The sequence below is a fragment of the Canis lupus genome, chromosome 30 (genome assembly GCF_048164855.1).
Source record: "Canis lupus baileyi chromosome 30, mCanLup2.hap1, whole genome shotgun sequence".
NCBI classification, from domain to species: domain Eukaryota; kingdom Metazoa; phylum Chordata; class Mammalia; order Carnivora; family Canidae; genus Canis; species Canis lupus.
The window spans coordinates 31,528,479-31,546,874 of record NC_132867.1 but is presented as its reverse complement, the minus strand read 5'-3'; the positions used below and the strand labels follow the sequence as shown (position 1 = coordinate 31,546,874).

At 42.0% G+C, this 18,396-nt stretch overlaps 1 protein-coding gene across 3 annotated transcripts in view; it reads left to right on the top strand.

The window, feature by feature from the left end:
* Positions 1-16,425, top strand: part of EPCIP (exosomal polycystin 1 interacting protein) — a 38,809-nt gene extending 22,384 nt beyond the window's left edge. For 2 of the 3 annotated variants that reach the window (XM_072806787.1, XM_072806788.1), the window contains exon 3: positions 13,191-16,425. In XM_072806787.1, the coding sequence (XP_072662888.1) occupies positions 13,256-13,915 (660 nt within the window). In that variant the 5' untranslated portion in view covers positions 13,191-13,255 and the 3' untranslated portion in view covers positions 13,916-16,425. The remainder of the gene's footprint in view (positions 1-13,190) is intronic. The other variant, XR_012021321.1, reaches the window with a different exon arrangement.
* Positions 16,426-18,396: the final 1,971 nt, after the last annotated feature.

Below are 18,396 nucleotides of genomic sequence, written 5' to 3'. Positions count from 1 at the left end.
AAATCTAATTTCTAAATGTTCTTTTTTTAAAAAGTGTTTCTGAAATGTTTGTATCTTTGTTTCCTATTCCTCTAGCATGAGGTTCCTAAATACCTTTTATGTTAAAGGGCACAGAGTCTAGTGATAGAATACGAGGCATTTGAGTAGGGACATGACCCTGGCATGGAAAGTAACCCTGTGATGTCCACCACGACTCCCTAGAGCATATTTGGCTGCCTGGGTTCAAATCTTAGCTGTTTCTTACCAGCACTGTGACCTTGGGCAAGCCATTTAACCTCTGTGTGTCTCCATATTCTGATATAAAAATGGGGCCACAATATCTACCTTTATTATGATTGCAAGGATTAAATGATATAAAACATGTAAAAGTTCTTTGAAGAATACCCAGCACAAGAGAAGCAATCTTTAAATATTATTATAAATCAATAAAACATATGTATAGTTCCTAATTTCAGTCAACTTTCAACACAATGTATTTTCCACGTTTCTTATTTGGAAGTACATCATCTGTTACTAATGTTTTCTATAGTTAGCTGGTTTAGTTGTGTGAACACAAGGCTGAGGGGCAGTAAATGTCGATGTGGTAAAATGTTGATTCGATAACATGTCTTCTCTAACAAGCAGTCTGAACTCTCATGGGAATCAAAAGTTGTGTTAAGTTGAGGTGTCTTGAATATTCTATCAGGTTGAGCTAGCAAGTAAGATGCTGGATATATGAGCATGAAGCTCAGGAACAGTTTGGGAGATGGTTCATCATCAGCATATAGACAATATTGAAGTCCATAGATTAGCATGCAATCAGGAAAGGAGTGGATATACACAGAGAAGGGAGCCAGGCACTGAACCAGAGGCAGCCAACAATGACAAGGAAGAAGGGGGATGCCAAAGAGACTGAGAAGGAGCAACCACTGAGGTAGCAGGAAAAACTGGAGAATATGGTATCAGGGAAGAACAGAAAGTTCTTTGCTCAGAGAGAGAGTAATGGTGGAAAGAGGGCAAGCAAAATTAGATCAGGAAATTAACTACTGGATATGGGCATGTTGGAGGGTGGGAGTCACCAGAAAGATGAGGACAAGGGTTTTAATGGGGTGATACTAATAGAAGCCTGACTGGACTAGCTTAAAAATCTAACACAAACAACATATGGGCTCTCTCTGTACAATTACAGATTTGCTTATAAGAGCTTGTTTTTTAATATCTTTTATGGTAGACTGGTGTAGCCCTATAGGAGAAACAGGTTTGAGGCAGGCAAGAATAGCCATTCATGTCCCTAGCTACTACAGTTTCATGCAACAGGTAGGATTTAAAGATGCTTTGAGACGAGGCTGGTTTTTTAGCAGTTGGGAAATAGAAAACACTCCCAGACACAGGGAAAAACATAAGCCACATGAAGGAAGTCTCTCTCTCTTTCTCTCTCTCTCTCTCACACACACACACACACACACCCCCCAAGCCCTTCCAGGACTTCCTCCCACAATATTTCCTGATGCCTCTCCCTTCCAGTTTTGATCCATTTTCCATAAAAGGATCATTTCCTGTTTGCGTCTCTGAATTGCCTGGCCTCCAAGGTCATCAAGAAAGCCAGGATCTTCTTGTGGCCAAAAGGGCTAAAGAATTCATTTGGAGTCACGCCTATACATCATATCATGGGTACTCAGTTTGGCCCAAATTGTGATGCCCAGATGATCCACTGGAGCTCTGCTGTTGTCACAAAAGTAATCTTCAAGAAGTCAACGAGATAAGGAGGCATTCTTTTTAAAAAAAATATTTTAGGATAGTTTTAGTCTTAGAAAAATTGTGCAGATAGCATAGAGACTATCATGTGCCCCACATCCCGTCTCCCCTGTTGCTACATCTCACCTCATTATGCTACATACATTTGTCACAATTAATGAACTAATATCAGTACATTACTATTATTAACCAATGTACACATTTTTTTTTTCAGATTTCCTTAGAATGCCCTATTTCTCTTCCAGGATCCTTAGCCATAATTCCCAGGAGGCATTTAAAGACCCTTACAAATCTTTTAAGAAAGCAGCAATGTTTGGGGCACCTGGGTGGTTCTGTTGATTGAGTGGCTGACTCTTGGTTTCTGCTCAGGTTGTGATCTCAGGATTGTGGGATTGACCCCTGTGTCAGACTCTGGGCTTGGTGCAGAGTCTGCTTGGGATTCTCTCTTTCTCTTTCTCTCTCTCTCCCTCTGTGCCTCCCCTGCTCACATGCACACTCTCTTTCTCTCTCTAAAGTAAATAAATCTTTTTTAAAAAAAGAAAGCAGCAGGGTTTAAATTGCTTTTGGTTCCAATATTTCTAACTGAAACCACTAAAGGAAATTTAATTCTTACTTTTCTAAAATCAAATTGTTGGAATAGTTGAATACAGATGAAAGGGAAAAGCTTAAGGCTTACGTTGTGAGGAAATAGTTCAAGGCATTTTATGGGACTGTAATAATGTATAACACTAAGTGGAAGAGCTTACTCCTTTTTTATTGTTTTGGAAGCAGGTAATTAAAATATTAAAGGTTTGCAAGCTTTTCTTTTTCCCCCCCTCATCTCTTAGCAAAGGGATTGCTCTGACTCATTCTCCTTGGCAACCTCACACTCATATAATATAGGCCCAGTAATTTCAGCAAAGCTGTTCCAGGATAGTTTTAAAAACTGGGTGCTTAAATGTTGGGTTGTGGGGAAGTTTGCAGTAGGGGTTATTATAACTCCTCAACCGGGAGCAATTAGGGCAATGGCTTCTAATGCTCATGGCTATCTGTGAAATCAATGCTTACAAACTCTGCTCACTCTTCCCATAAGGCCTGGATGGGTGTGTGCAGTGAGGTAGAAGGACAGGGATCTGGGGCCTTGACTTGGGGCTCATAGTCCCCATTCCAGGCGACTGTATTTCACCCTGTGTCTCCATCAGACTTACAGGAAAGTTCCAAGGCAACTGCAAACCTAGGTGGCACTCATTGCTAAAGCCACAGAGGTTGGGGATGTTTCATAGGATTTTTGCCAGGTGTCACTCAATGGCTTTAGCGGGGACTCATAGACAAGGCTTAGGATATCAAGTTCATATTTCCCATCCTCTCACCCATTCACAAAGTCTCAATATGCCTGCTTTGTCACAGCTAGGCCAAACACCAAAATTCCTTCTAAAAAAGATGAATTTTGTTTGCTGATTTGATAATGTGATGCACTCCACAATTCTAGGAGGTGAAAGGTAAAAGAAGAAGCAAAGGATCAACGATATGCATCTTTGGTTTAGCTAATGTAGGGATCCACTTGGGTAATATAAATATTTATGGAATGCCTCTATGTATCTGTGCTAAGGACTGGGGGAAAAACCATAAACAAAACCAGAGTTTTGTCACATCAGAAACCTGACCTACACAGCATACCAACAGCAAGGGGTCCAGCATCCAATTTAGCAAATTAGCAGGTGAAATGAGTACCCGGCTGAGCTCAATGCTTTCAAAACAAAATGCCTGCTTTTCATTTGTTTCAAGGTGGTTCTTAGTCCAATCCAGAAGGTTCTGAGCCCATTTCCATTATTAAATACATTTAATCTCAAAGCAGTAATCCATGGATCTTTGAAGAAATCCTGACTTCAACCAACCAATGAGCACAAATACGGTTAAATGAACATTAACCGCTTGTATTTTCCTGGTCTGTGCTTCCACCTACCTGATACAGGTCCTTGCCTCCTTTCCTACCACTGGTTTGACATAGTAGAGTCCCCAGGAATATCTTACCCGTGCTCAGAAATTACCCTTTCACCTGATTCTGTCGCCACCACAACTGGATGTTGACTGTCCCTTGCCTTAGCCATAGGGCTCCCCACTGATTCACTACTTGAAGCGTAATGACCAGGGGAATCTCCAGTCTGTCCTCCTGGAAAGGCCAAGTGGTGTTGCCTGCCCCTCTTTCTTTATTGTGCCATAGCTCTCTGCACTCCATGCAGAAGTGGGGAGAAGGACTCTACCCCTAGCTCAGTGTCACATTTTGTCACCCAGATAGGGCCACTTGTGCCCCACCTTTCAGAGTTCTTGAGAGCAGTCTGTGCAGCCTCTGCCTACAGCTCCACTGGACTCAGCCCAAGGCCTTAATTAGTCTGGGCTGAGAAAAGACAAGTGCCATCCTGTCCTTCCACTCATCCCTGCCCCAGGCCTTCACACATCATCTTCACGCTTCCTTCTTTCTTCCTTGACAGTTCCACACATGCAAATAACTACTGGATACAGGCCCCCCTGTGAATTCATGAGACATGTCCAGATGCATCTGTTTAGGCTGGGCTGGGTCCAAACAGCATGACGACTCTGGACAGTTTTGAGCTTGGTATTTCAGAAAACAAGTAATGGAGTTGAGGATACAGTTACCCCAAGAGCTTATTTATGATCCAGTTTGGTGAGAGTAATAAGACACAAGAAACAATTAGCAAATACTGTAGGGCTGTAAACAGAGTTGCTAGTGCGTTTGGTCCAAAGGGTGGTGTGATATGGGTGTTTTGTAGTTTCCTCATAACCTCCTTATTAGTTTCCTATTACTACATAACGAATTTCTACAGAGTGGCTTAAAAGAAATTCATTCTCTTATGTTTCTGGATGTCAAAGTCCAAAAGCAGTCTGACTATGCTAACAGTCAAGGTGTCGACAGGGCTTATTCCTTCTGGAGGCTCCAAGGGAGAACCAGTTCCTTGTCTCTTCCAGCTTCTAGTGGTTGCTGGCATTCCTCATCTTGTAGCCATATCACTCTCATCTCTGCTTCTGTTGTCACGTTGCCTTTTTCTTCTCTGTCTCTTCCTGTTTTCTTCTTAGAAAGACCCTTGTGATTACCTTGGGCTCATCCAGATAATCCAGGATCTCCCCATCTCAAGATCCTTGACTTAATCACATTTGCAAAGTCGTTCTTGCTCTGTAAAACAACATTTATAGGTTCTAGGGATTAGGACATGCAACCTTTATGCAGCCCCCACAGTATCTAGCAGGAATAAGAAGAGACCGGAGAGAAATTGTTTTGATCAAAGTCTATACCCTGCTGCTCCTTTAAACATTTACACACATTTAAATTAGCAGAAATCACTGGACACTTCTTTCCATTTACTAGATGTGCTCACTAATGATTTCAAGGCTTCCCATTCCCCAGAATTACAGAAGAATATTTGCAAGTCAGAGTTATTTGTTACAGGAAAAATGGTGCAAAGAGGCATCTTTGCTTTATGTTGAGCCTGTTCTTTATTCAAATTTTTGAATAAGTAGTAAGTAGTGCATTAAAAGAAACATTAACTTTCTATTCCTTTGGGATGGCTTTTGGGATGCCCTGATAGAACATGTTAATTTATCCCTATTATCATTATAATTCTGACATTACAAAATATCATAGCTAATAAGTAGTACTATAATACTATGTATATCATAGTATACTTAGTAGTAATAGTACTTCATGAATAACACTAATAGACTCTATATATTTCCACATGCACCCTGCTTTACTCATATTATATCCTAGTGTGGTAGGGATTATCATCCCCATGGGATGATGGGAGAAATGACTCAAAAAGTCATTTCTGAGTGGCCCACATGCACAGTGAGTTGAACATGAACCATCACAAAAATACTTTAAATTGTGTCCTCTGGAGACCCGAATGGCCTGCTTGATGCTAATTTTGCCTCAATGCCATCTTATGGAGGCATGAACATTTGTTTCCGCCTTTTTCTAGATGAGGAAATAAATCAGATGATAGTAAACAGTTTAGCTCCTACTATATAAATCCAACAAGATACCGATCATCTCAGAATCACGGTGAACTCCACTTTGTACCTCTCACAGTGAACTGTGTCAAGTTCAGTGACAGGGAAGTGCCCTTCATCAACAGAGTGTGCACACGGTGGTACCTCCAGAAGTAGACACTTGGGAAGGCATGTGAAAATTCAGTGGCTCCTAGGGGGTGTGCTGTTGTGGAATGCGAAGAAAGAAAAGACAACCCTTATCACAGTAAGAAAACATTGAGGAGAGACCCAAATCAATGTGGCTTTCAACATTATTAGGATTTCAAATATTAAATGACAAAGCTATCACTCCTCTTTTAAATATCGTCTTTCGCAGTGTTTATCTGTAACCTGCCTTCTGCAGTGTGTTTGTGGGACAGAGACAAAGAAAAGAAAATGCCCCAAATCCTTTTTCTCAAAGAGCTTCTCAAGGTCCTGCACCTAATGGGTCTCCCATGAGCATCTCATCCACCTGAGCCATGAGCCTGCCCTTCCTCCTTGGCCTGCCTGGGAAGGGTGATTGTATAGCCACAGATGAATGGAAACCAGACCTGAGAACAGGAGATCTCTCAGTTCTGGGGTCCTTGAGATGAGTCCCCATCCCACACTCCTCCCCTACTTATTTAATCCTTGCTTTCCCTCTAACAAGGGACAAGTAGAGATAAAGCTCAAAGTGCAAATACCCTTGAGCAAGAACGTGTTTACTTAAATCCATATTAAGGTTTCACCAAGTGCCATTTAGGGCCCTGTATGAGGGTGGGTTTTTTGCACCAGGTATCTGGATGAGCCCTGACCAAGGAATTAAGAGGAAGGCATAGCAAGGGGACCCTGGGGATGGGAAAGCTATTGTATCCACTTCAGAATCTTGCCTAGAACTTGTCTTGCCAGCAGCTGGTCTTACTGCCAGCCTAACAAAACCACCCAGAGGCTCCTGACTCAGAAAATGAACTGTGCCTTTTTCAGGGCTGTCGGGGACAGAATGGGCATCTTCAGGAGTAGAGTCCAAGGCAAGCCATGATGGGATGCTAAGAACGAAACCGAATGCTTGCCAGTGCTGCCCACTTGGGATTTCCTGCTTCCTACACCACCTGTTCCTCCTGAGGAGTTCAGGCAGGTGTCCCCGGCTGCATGCCCACAGCAGGGCAGGAGCTTTGTCCTCACCCCTGCCTGTTGAATCCTCCTCCCTCAGTCCCCTGCCCCATCCCAGGATTCTGGATACCGAAATCGATTTAGCTGGAGAGCCTGGAGTGAGAAGTCAGCAAATGCAGAAAGAAAATACAAAAAAAAAAAAAAAAAAAAAAAAGTTCTGCTATTTAGAACTAATTGTATTCTATCTCTACTCCAATTTCATCTCTGACCAGCGCCTAAATGACCTTCCCTATACAGGGAACTAAACAGGTCTGCCCTGCTTACAAACTTTCAGCACCTCCTTTTTGCCTCTTCCAGGGGCCTCCAAAGGGGGTGTTTGCATCCAAGGGAGCACACAAACCAGGCCAGTGGGGTAGAGCTGAACATCCTCCAGCTTTCACTCATCTCAAATTTTATTTTTTTAAAAGATTTTATTTATGTATTCATGAGAGACACACAGAGAAAGGGGCAGAGACACATACAGGCAGAAGGAGAAGCAGGCCCCATGCAGGGAGCCTGACATGGGACTCGATCCCAGGTCTCCAGGATCAGGAGGCCCTGGGCTGAAGGCAGTGCTAAACCGCTGTGCCTCATCTCAAATTTTAAAAATTCTACTCTTCATGTATTGCTTACAATGCAGATAATATAGAAATATGGTATTTATAATGTTCTTACAAATAAAAGGTTTCATCTATTGGGGAGGATTTTTTTTAAGTTTTTATTGATGGGGTGAGGATTAGTAGGGTTTGGAGACTAAACCCCTGAGCTTGGCTGGCAAGGTCCTGTGTAACCCTGCCCTGCCCACACTCCAGCCTCATGGGTCCCCAGATGCGCCAAGCACTACAGTCTCTGAGATTTTGCTCAAGTGATCCTTCTATCTGCCCTCTCCTCATGCCTGGCCCTAACAGCACCCATTTGGGGAGTCTTTTCCGGGTCCTTCTGCCTAACGCTTGCTCTGTGACTTTAAAATCACTCATCAATCTCATTGCCCTATAATTAGTTGCCTACTTGTTTGATCCCAGAGTAGCTGCTGAACTCCTGGGGCAATTCAATTCATTGGACCCCTGGGGTGAGTGAGGCCATCTTACTGCTCTCAGGGTTAGCAGCACTGGGCACCTTTGGGATAAAATACACTTCCAGAGTAAGGTGTAGGTCTCACTTTGTGGGATACACCCCAAATTCCAAATTGTCACCTTTCCTGGAATTTCCCTCATTTTCGCTCCCTGAGAATCTTCAACTACTTGCAAAAACACCCTTTGAGAACTGCATTTGGGAGAGACACCATCCTAACCTAGCTCCCCAAGTCGTGGCTTTGAGTGGGTTTCGTGGGGTACGTGGCCACTAGCTGTCTTCTGCCTTTCTTCCCGTGTCTATAGTTCATATTTCTCTTTCAGACCATGTGTTTCTTGCTGGAGCATCTCATTAGTCTATGGTCTTATTTTTCAGCTTCTTCAACAGAGTCTTTTCCCTAAGTGTCTTTCTACCTTTAAAAGTGAAAAATCCTTTTTAATGTCAAATTAAACTTGCTTCTCAATGAAAAACTTGAAATCACTCTTAATTTTTAATTGCAGTTAGAATCTGGAGAATTCCACTCTGTTTTTCCACAATTGTATTTTCTCTCTTTTGTGTTGAGACTACAGAGTTCAAAACATCATGATTCAAGAGGTTTCAAATCTGTTTTGGGCAAATGGTCCAAACAGTATCCTCCCACCGACAGACACACTATCTCCTTACTAGTAATGTCTTCTTATAAACAGAACTAGTGCGGTTTGAAACATTCCTTTTGGAGCCAAGTATAAACATTATCTAAACGTTGGGTGTAATCCTAGATTGGGGAGGAATCTGTGTGGAACTTGTTTTGAAGTAACTGATGTCTGTATCTGCTCAATTCAGAAATCTTTGCTTTTATGCAGCTAATTGCTAGTATTAATTGCTGTTGAGATTTCTGCAGTTGCAGAACAAAACTAATAGTTGAACTGATTCTGAATAGTTGCTGTGGTTTTCCAACATACTCAGTGATTTAAAGGCTCGAAGATTTAATGATCATACATGGTTTTCTGCACCTTGCCTGAAAAATTTAGGTGGGTTGACACCACCTGGTCGTTTGTCATCATTGCATAAAGCCATTTATTATGTCTCACAACCTAGGCAGGTCGTTACTGGCGCCCACCAGTACCCATGCCATCCATCCTCTCCTCTTTTGGCATAATGCTGGACTTCATTTTCAAACTGCCTGCAGAGAGGGGTTGACATGTGCCTGAGTTCTGGTCGGTGAAATGTGAACAAAAATTTCTGTAGAGGATCCAAAGGCCCAGGAGATGATAGAGCTATGGATGAAAGCTTGAGTCCCTGTATGACCATGTGGAGAAGAGCACACCCTCCCCATCCCCACAGCTCCTTAATGCCATTACATCGCCACATAAGGGGCAAATCAACCTTTGCCGTAGGTCCACTATGTATTTTTTCATGTGGGCAGATTCCAGCACAACAGAAGCAGAACAGCACAGACATGTCAAATTGCCCCTGTCCCCTACTAAGCCGCTGCCCATCCTGGGGGTGGGGAGAGGGCTCATCTTAGGACATAGGAGGCAAGTCCTAATGACAGAGCACACAAAAAGCTAGGATGCTGAGAAAATGATGTGTCAGGGCAAGTCACAAGTTTTCACCCCATAGGACTACTTACCTCCCCTCTTGCACCGCCATCCCCACAGCCCATCAATCTCTCTGCCCTACTCCTGGGTTTTCAAATTCTGATCACCCTATGATAATTACATAGGTAACTTTTCCTTTTCTTTTTTCACTTTTACTGCCCTCCTCAGATACTTCCTCTTCCATGAAGCTTATGACACCTTCCATTTCCAGGCAAAGTTAAGGGTAGACTTAACACTCTGTACAAAATGTTATAATGATCGTCACACCATGCTGTGGTTGTTGATTCAGGGGTCTCTTCTACTGGTGTAGAACCCCTGAGGGAGCTCTCATTGCCTTTATTCTCAGTTTCCAGCACAGTGCCCAGTATATAGCAAGTATTCAACAAAGGTTTATTGAATGAATGAAAAAAAAAAGTTTACCAAATGTCAGTGTCTTCTTCGTTGCTTGTTAAAGAAATCCAATTTAGACTGGTTTGAGTAGGAAAAACAAAAACAAAAACAAAAACTTGGTTCATATATTTCAAAAATCAAGGAAGGATGTCAGGCATGGCTTGATCCCAATGCTCAAAAAAGGTTGTTAGCAATGTCTCTTCATTTCTTGTCTGTTCTTCTCTCTGCTAGCTTCATTGTCAGGCAAGCTCACCCCTTCTGGAGATAAGATTCTGGTCACCAGTAGATCAAGATTTCCCTTCTAACAAGATGGGCAACCCCCAGAGGAAAAAGTTTCTTTCCCCATAGTACCACCCCCACAACAGTCAGAGGCCTAGCTAGGGGAGGAAAAGGGTCAGGGTGATGTATCTGTGCCCATTCTCCTTATGCCATACTGGAATCTGCCCACAAATGAGTAAATGCATAGTGAAACTAGGGTGTTCGCAATCCAAATCTAAACAAATTAACAAATCTAAAGAAACAAATCTAAAGAAAGTAGTCCAGGGTAAAGCTGAAGGAGAAAAATCTCCAACTAGCATCTTTTTGGAAACCCCATCAGCTTGTTACCAGGGCCATCTATCCCATTCTGTGCTCTATCAGGAGGCTTCATGTATCTAGCCTCCTGGTTCCAGCCCTGATAACCAGAAGGCAGGGAAAGGCCACCCTGAGGTCCAGCCAGGGCTTTGACTGCAGGGGGTGGGGGGCCCGAGGGGCCCGGGGAACTGCTCACAAGTCCCTTTTATGATCTCCAGCCCCACTCATTTCAGGAAATCAATGTCCATTTCCCTTCCTACCTCTTTTATTCCTCCATGAATGCCTCTGAAAGGTATTAGCACCTGCAAGAATAAAGTAGACATGTTCCTCACCAAGCTCCAGGCTGATGGATAGATTCTCTTCCACCTCCCTGTCCCCTCGGGCTGGGATCAGAGCAAGCTAGGGATATTGCTGACAGCTTTCCTAGTTCTGGGATGAAAGGGTTACCAGGGTATGAAGTCCCAGAAACCTCCAGTGGAATCTGGGACAACTGATCATCTAAAATTATCTTGTAATTAACAAATTAGTCACTGCTCCTTACTAAGTGGGGTAGTCACCACCACATTTTAAAACTATTTAAAACTGTTAAACCCTGTGTTCAGGAAGAAATCTGACCCTATGCATTCCTCAAAGCCCTTCTTTTATTACAAAATGAACCAATGAATATAGCCTTTAAGAAAGCCCTGTGCCGAGTTCAAAATAAACACAAAACTCTATAAAGTACCATGCTCAGCCCCTCAAATGGACTTTAACCTAGCTCTCCGCTACGTCCCTATAACTATTCATTTGTTCAATTGGCCTTTCTCAGTTCCACCTTATTTGTCCCCTTCTGCCGATAAGCCCTTGGAGGGCAAGGGTACGTGTCTTACTTGTCTTTGTTTCTTCTGCTTGCCCTTGGCACATGGCCCATGCTGAATCCTACCTGACTCCTCTACCTTTGCATCCTCTTCCTCCCCACTGCTGCAGCCCCTCAATCCTCACCTGAAAGGCCTGGAGGCAGAATCAACTCCCTTAGAACACAAGTTCCAACAGCTCGTTGTCTTCTGGGCTGTGTCCCCAAGGCTAGCAAGGTGCCTGCTGCCTGAGGAACTCCCCATTAACGTTTGCTGAATGAATGGAGTTATGATTGCTGTGAACCAATATCTCACCTGCTCACATATACCTGGCTCAGCTTATTTTTAGTCTCCCGGCTCTCCAGGCACCTGCTGATGAGCTTGTGCTTGCAGCCCGTCTACCTGACCCCGGCACTTTTAGCTTTACTTCCCTTGACTTCTCTTCACCTTGCTTTGCCACCTCATGGCCTCATCTTGCACCCTAAGTGTAGCATGTCCACCTCGCCCCTTTCCTGCTGTCACCATTCTCTTTGGACACATGTTCAGCTCCTCAGACTGACCCACCTATCCCTCCCCAGCACTTCCTGCGGGGGCCCTGCCACCAACCTTGGACTTTCCAAGTCAGAGGTCTTATTTTAAGTATTTTGCCAAACCCATGGTGCTTTGTACATGCAGATTAATTCAACTATGTCTTTGGTCAATTCAGAGGAACTGAATTGTACCTTTGGTCTTGTATCTCTTGGTCAGGCATCAGCTCACTCAGGGGAAATGTCCTTATTTTTGAAAGACTAAAACCTGACCCTACTTCATAATGTATGTCTCATTCCAAGCTCACCATAAAAGAAGACCATGTATCTATGATATGCCAGGTACTTAGAGCATTTTCCTCCAGATCAGACATTGGCTTTGCTCCTTCAACTATGCATGCGCTCCTACCTTATTTAGATCATTGAACGCTACTGATATATTGCTTAGTTTTGGAGGCCTACACTAAATTATTTGATAAAATCAATTTATAACATTTATTCTGGAGAAGGAGCAGATGAGCAAGTTTCTTGTGATTAATTGGTGCGTGTTAGCGTGTTCATTATCCATCAATACACTTAAAAATCTACTCTGATACTTCACATTTGTAGGAGAGCAGGAAGTATCAATGGACCTCTAAACAGATTAATATGATGGGGGGGCATGTTTGTCTAGTTAGAAATTAAAGTTTATCATTAACTAAATGTTTCACTGGTATTCATGCTATGCTGTTTAACAGGTAGCGCTTGGGGAACTGAATCCAACGCGGAACTGTTTGTGTCCTAAATTCCAGAAAGTCAGATACTGAGGGGGAGGAGGGAATGTGCAGGTTTCAGAGGTTGCCAGGGATTCAGTACAAGGAAGACAATGTTTGGAGAATGTGCACACTCAAAGCACTACAAATCCCTGCCCACAGACAGGGTGCACCGGGTCTTATCTCAGGCACCCTGTCTTGCTTGCTGTTAGTGTGTTAGCCTGTCGGCAGACATCACAAGTTTTATACCTCAGATGAGCAGGTTGTTTGCTGCCTCTCCTGAGGCCCTGAGCAAAGATCATTTCTGCACTTGGGCTCCATGCATTGCCTGCCTTTAATAAAACTATGAGAGAGAAAATTATTGTGGGTTATTTCAGGAGCTCCTTTTTTATCAGTGGCATGTTTCTTAAGTAGTCTCTACACCCAACATGGGGCTCAAATTCACGAGCCCGAGATCAAGAGTTACAGGCTTGAAAAAAAAGAAAGAAAGAAAGAGTCACAGGCTCTCTATGGACTGAGCCAGCCAGGCACCCCATAAGCTGCATATTTTTAATGACAGCCTGTATGCTTTTCTTTCAGGTGAGCTTCAGGGAACTGGCTTGCAAAGAGGAAACACATAGTTGCTGGCCCCCGCTGAGACCAGAATGGCACCACCTTCTGGGCACAGCCTCCTTCTGACCAGTGCACTGGGCATCTTCATACTCCACTGCTTCACACGAGGGCAGAAGAACAGCACACTCATTTTCACAAAGGAAAACATCATTCGGAACTGCAGTTGCTCTGCAGATGTCCAGGACTGTGACTATAGTTTGGCCAACTTGATGTGCAGCTGCAAAACTGTCCTGCCTTTTGCAATAGAGCAAACCAGCTACGATGGCCATCTGACCATCTGGTTCACGGATACATCTGCACTGGGCCTCCTATTGAACTTCACACTGGTCCGGGACCTGAAGCTTTCTCTGTGTGGTACCAACACTCTCCCCACTGAATACCTGGCTATCTGTGGTCTGAAGAGGCTTCGTATCAATGCTGAGGCCAGGGGTCCATCACTGGAGCAGAGCTTACTCATCTACAACAATGGGGAAAGTGAACCCAGAGAGAAGATTATGTTGTTACACAAAGGCTGGCAAACATGTATGTACATCTCCTTCTTGGATATGGCACTTTTCAACAGGAAGTCATCCTTGAAGGCATACAGTATTGAAAACGTTGCCAGCATTGCCAACACTTTTCCTTACTTTTCTTACTTTGAAACTATCCCAATTTTAAGCAACAAAAGCTATGTGGTCACATTCATTTACTAACATTGAAACAGGCTCCAAACACCAAGAACTGTGGCCAACTATGCATAAGGTGAACAAGGAATCTGGAAATAAGGCCTTGGGTACCCTTACCTACAACTTCACCTGTCTGCCCAGCCCTATTCACAACAGAGCCACACCTACAACCAGCCTTCTCTTCTCCACTCTCTGCCCAACCATGGGAGGTGTTTTGAAAACCAAAATTAAAGGAAAGAAACAAACAAAAACTCAGGAAAAAAAAAAAACCAAACCCAAAACAAACAAACAAACAAAACTACTTGAGTCCAGAAGGTCTTAAGAACCAGCCAGAGGCTGTGGAGAAATGTCAGGTCAGAAACAGAGAAAGCAGTGCAGACCAAGGACTCAGCAGAGGGGGATGACCCCCAAGGAAGACATCTTCCTTCAAAACACTGCCTTGATTTTTTTCTGCTTCCTTTCATTACATTGACTAGAATTCCCCTAAGAAGAGAAGGATAGGATTCCAGAGGCTTCAGGACTGTGAGTTCCACAAAATGATTACATTCTCTTAGACTGATATTTTGCTAAAAATCTTGCTAAAAACTTGAGCGCTGTGAAAGGGGAGTTTCGAGAGTGGAACAGGCTGGGTTAGGGTAGGACCTTCACCAAATGAAAGCACTAGGTTTTGAAGAGTGTGATACAGAAATTAAAAGCAGAGAGCACAAAAACCAATGGCATATTGGCACCAAAATTTTGCTTAGGGCAAGCCCTAAACCTGGAGAGTTTCTCTCTTTATCCTTTCTCTTTCATTTATTCATTTTTTGACTTCTTTGTTGTCCCTTCTGTACCATTTCACCTTTCTCCTCATTTTCCTCATCTGCCCTCTCCCCTTTATCCTTCTGCTCCAGAAATAAGAACTTAGATTAACACCATTAGAACTGAATTTAACACTACTAGGGGCTAGCCTGCAGAATCTAAGAATCATTTATAATGTTATTCTTATGGGCAAAAATGCTCATATTACTAACAGATAATTACCAAAAGATCTTTTAGGGCTCTTTTTAGGTTGTGCATCATACAATTTACAAAAGATTTTTTCCATTTGATGTTTAATTCTGGAAAGTTAGGGTACTTTGTATGACATGGTTGACACAAAATGGTCTTAGATGTGATGACAAAAGGAACCAAGGCAACATAGTTAAAAAAAAAAAAAAAAAGGAAACTGACCTTAGTGTACAAAGGAAAATTTTCCTTGCAGAGATTCAATTTACCACCAAGATAGAATGTAAAGAGTCCATGGCAATCATGATACAAATGACCAAACTCACAATGCAAGGAACTAGAAACATAATTGCATTTATAATGTCATAATGGGAAGAAAGATTTTTTATTATAAAGTAACAGGACGTCTTGGGGTTCATGATTTCAGATCACATTTACCACATTTTTCTCTTAACCTTAACATAGGGCACCTGAAATAACCTGAAATATCCACATTCACTTAATTGGTGGGGGATTTGGCCACTCAGGCTAATTAGCATGAGTCCATAATGTCAGTGTTTAAATTAGGCCAAAACTAAGATCAAAGTACGAATTTTAATAGAACAATGCAATGACCTCATTACTGACATTGTATTTGAGAAGTAAGTTTAAAGTGAGAGAAAAAGACAAGGAAAAAGATGATTTGGAAAAGGAAAGGCAAGAAGAATATAAGTGAAAGGATGAATAATAAATATATTTACTATCATTAGTTACTGAAAATGTAAAAAACTGAATTTTAATGGATTTTTATTAATAAAGTATAAAATTAAATGATTTAGAAATTATGAGCATCTTCATATGCATTATCTTCCATTTGGTGGCATTGAATAGTTTCAAAGCTCTTTCACAAATGTTGTAAGTGATTCTTGTAAGAAATAATTGTAGATCAATGGAACTTAAATCAATAGAAGAGGAAAGTTAATTTAGTAATAAATCAAGCTTGCCTGATTTATTTCTGGCCTGAAAATATGGTTCAGGTTTCACTGACAGAGGATAAATAAGGAACAGTGAAAATCCACAGCACATACATGGGGGGAAGGACACTTGGTGCTCAGTGGAGGGTGAGGGCTGGTGAGACACCAGGGAGCAGTGGGGATAGTGGCAAATTGAGAGTATTGCCCACCCTTTGAAGGTCCACAGCACCTCAGCTCTAGCTGTGGGAGCATATAATGGGGCCAGATTCCATCTTTCAAGAAAATTAGGAATCCCAGGTTTTTATGTGAAACCTCACAATTTGTAAATGTTAACACACTATTTTGCCTTTTTGTTTGTTGCTTTCAGGAACACTATGTGGTCACGACCATGTCAATGGTCCCCTTAACCTTGGGGCTAGCCATTTGTCACCTCTGATTAGTGGTATGCTGGTAAGTTTAACCACCAGCTCTCCAGAAAAAAAAAAAAAGTACATAGATAAATATGTACATAAGTTTATTATAAATTTTGCTGATAGAAAGTTTGTGTATCACACAATTTACAAAATGATAATAAAATATACATAATTAATTCCTGAAGAATGCTTTTGGTGATTTTTGGCAAATTCTTGTATCCAAAGCTAACCTAGGGTTGTGACTGATGAGTGCATATAGTTAGTTCTGGCATGAATGCTGGCTGATATTTTTATTTATGTTAGGAGTAAGAGGGAAATTAAAAAAGGTTTTTGTGGGAATATCATTTGCTAGTCAATGATGTAAGCAAATTGCTGAATCAAATAATATTTTTCAAATACTGGAAAGATATTTCCTTAATTTTGAGGACTATTCGAATGTTAAGGCTATTGAAATGATACACTTTTATGTTTAATCTGTATTGTTAACATTTTCTCCAGCACACTCAACATAACAACAAATCAAACCCTGATATGTAGTGTTTTCCAATGTTAATGGTGTAAATACTGACATCATAACCAAGAGAAGCCACTGAGCACAGAATTGAGCAAAGATATGCAGTAGGACATGATTAGATAGCATTTCTACCTACAGATGCAAGAGGCACAAATAATCTCAAGAACATAAATAATAGTAAAATGCAGTAGAATAATGAAGAAGTGGTAAGTTTTGAGGAATATCTTTTTTTATACAATTAGTTTTAAGTTTTTATAATTTAATTTTTAATAATGACTATTTAACAATCAGCTTGCAAAATTCCTGAAAAGTTAACAGTCAGCTCTGGTGAGCGAGTGCAAGAGAGCTCCAGTGCCCCACTGACTGGTAGAAAGAGATGCAGAAGGAATGGAGTGAAGACAATGACCTCAGGGTTGTGGAAGATCACTTGCAGTATTTTTTTAAAGATTTATTTATTATTTTAGATGGACAGAGTGTGCACATGTCCTTAAGAGGATGGTGGGCAGAGGAAGAGAATCTCAAGCAGACTCCCTGCTGGGTGTGGAGCCCTCCCCTGGGCTCAATCTCAGGACCCTGATCTCAATCAGGGCCCTGATCTCAAGACCCTGAGATCATGACCTGAGCTGAAATCAAGAGTTGGATGTCCAAATGACTAAGCGACACAGGCACCCCCTCTTGCAGTATTGATATGCCTCATTTCCTCATCTTTCAGAGCTACAGGTGGGAATTTTAGGAAATTTGCCCTCCCCTCCCATGCAGTAGCTCACTCTTCAACATCTAGAGTCAGGATCCTAAAAGCCCTTAGGTGGGAGATGGGGGGTGGGCGGATAGTGAGGGATCTAAGGCCTTATGAGAAACAAGAGTTCAGGGTTAAAAATCTTGAGTAAACCTATGAAAGGCTCCTGAAAGGAAGGAAGAATAAAAGAATCAAGAAAAGCCATTAATAGCCTTTTACACGTTAAATTAAAAATGGGAGTTGGACAATCAATTTCCATTTCCCAGAGTCCATTAATAACTCCAGGATCTCTTTTTCCAGAATCTACAGAAGGACGTTTATAAATCTGATGGGATTTGTTATAGGAAAAAAAGATGTGAAAACAAAAAGTTGTTTAATGCTGAGCCCTTTTTCTGTTCAAAATTTTTTTAGGGAACCCGGGGTGGCGCAGCAGTTTAGCGCCTGCCTTTGGCCCAGGGTGCGATCCTGGAGACCCAGGATCGAATCCCACATCGGGCTCCCGGTGCATGGAGCCTGCTTCTCCCTCTGCCTATGTCTCTGCCTCTCTCTCTCTCTGTGACTATCATAAATAAATAAAAATTAAAAAAAATTTTTTTAATTTATTTTTTTATTGGTGTTCAATTTGCCAACATATAGAATAACACCCAATGCTCTGTTCAAATTTTTAATGCATTTTAAATTTAACAGAGTCCGTAGTCCCAAGTCACAACTCAGAATGACACATGTGTCACCAGGCTACCTGATGTAGCCTACAGGAAAGCACTGAGGGGGAGCTGGCTCTGCAGGAGCACAATGTATCATAAAGCCTCATTCATTCGTTCATTCATTCATTCAAGACACAGAGAGAGAATCAAAGAGATAGACAAAGGGAGAAGCAGGCTCCTTGCAGGGAGGCTGATGTGGGACTC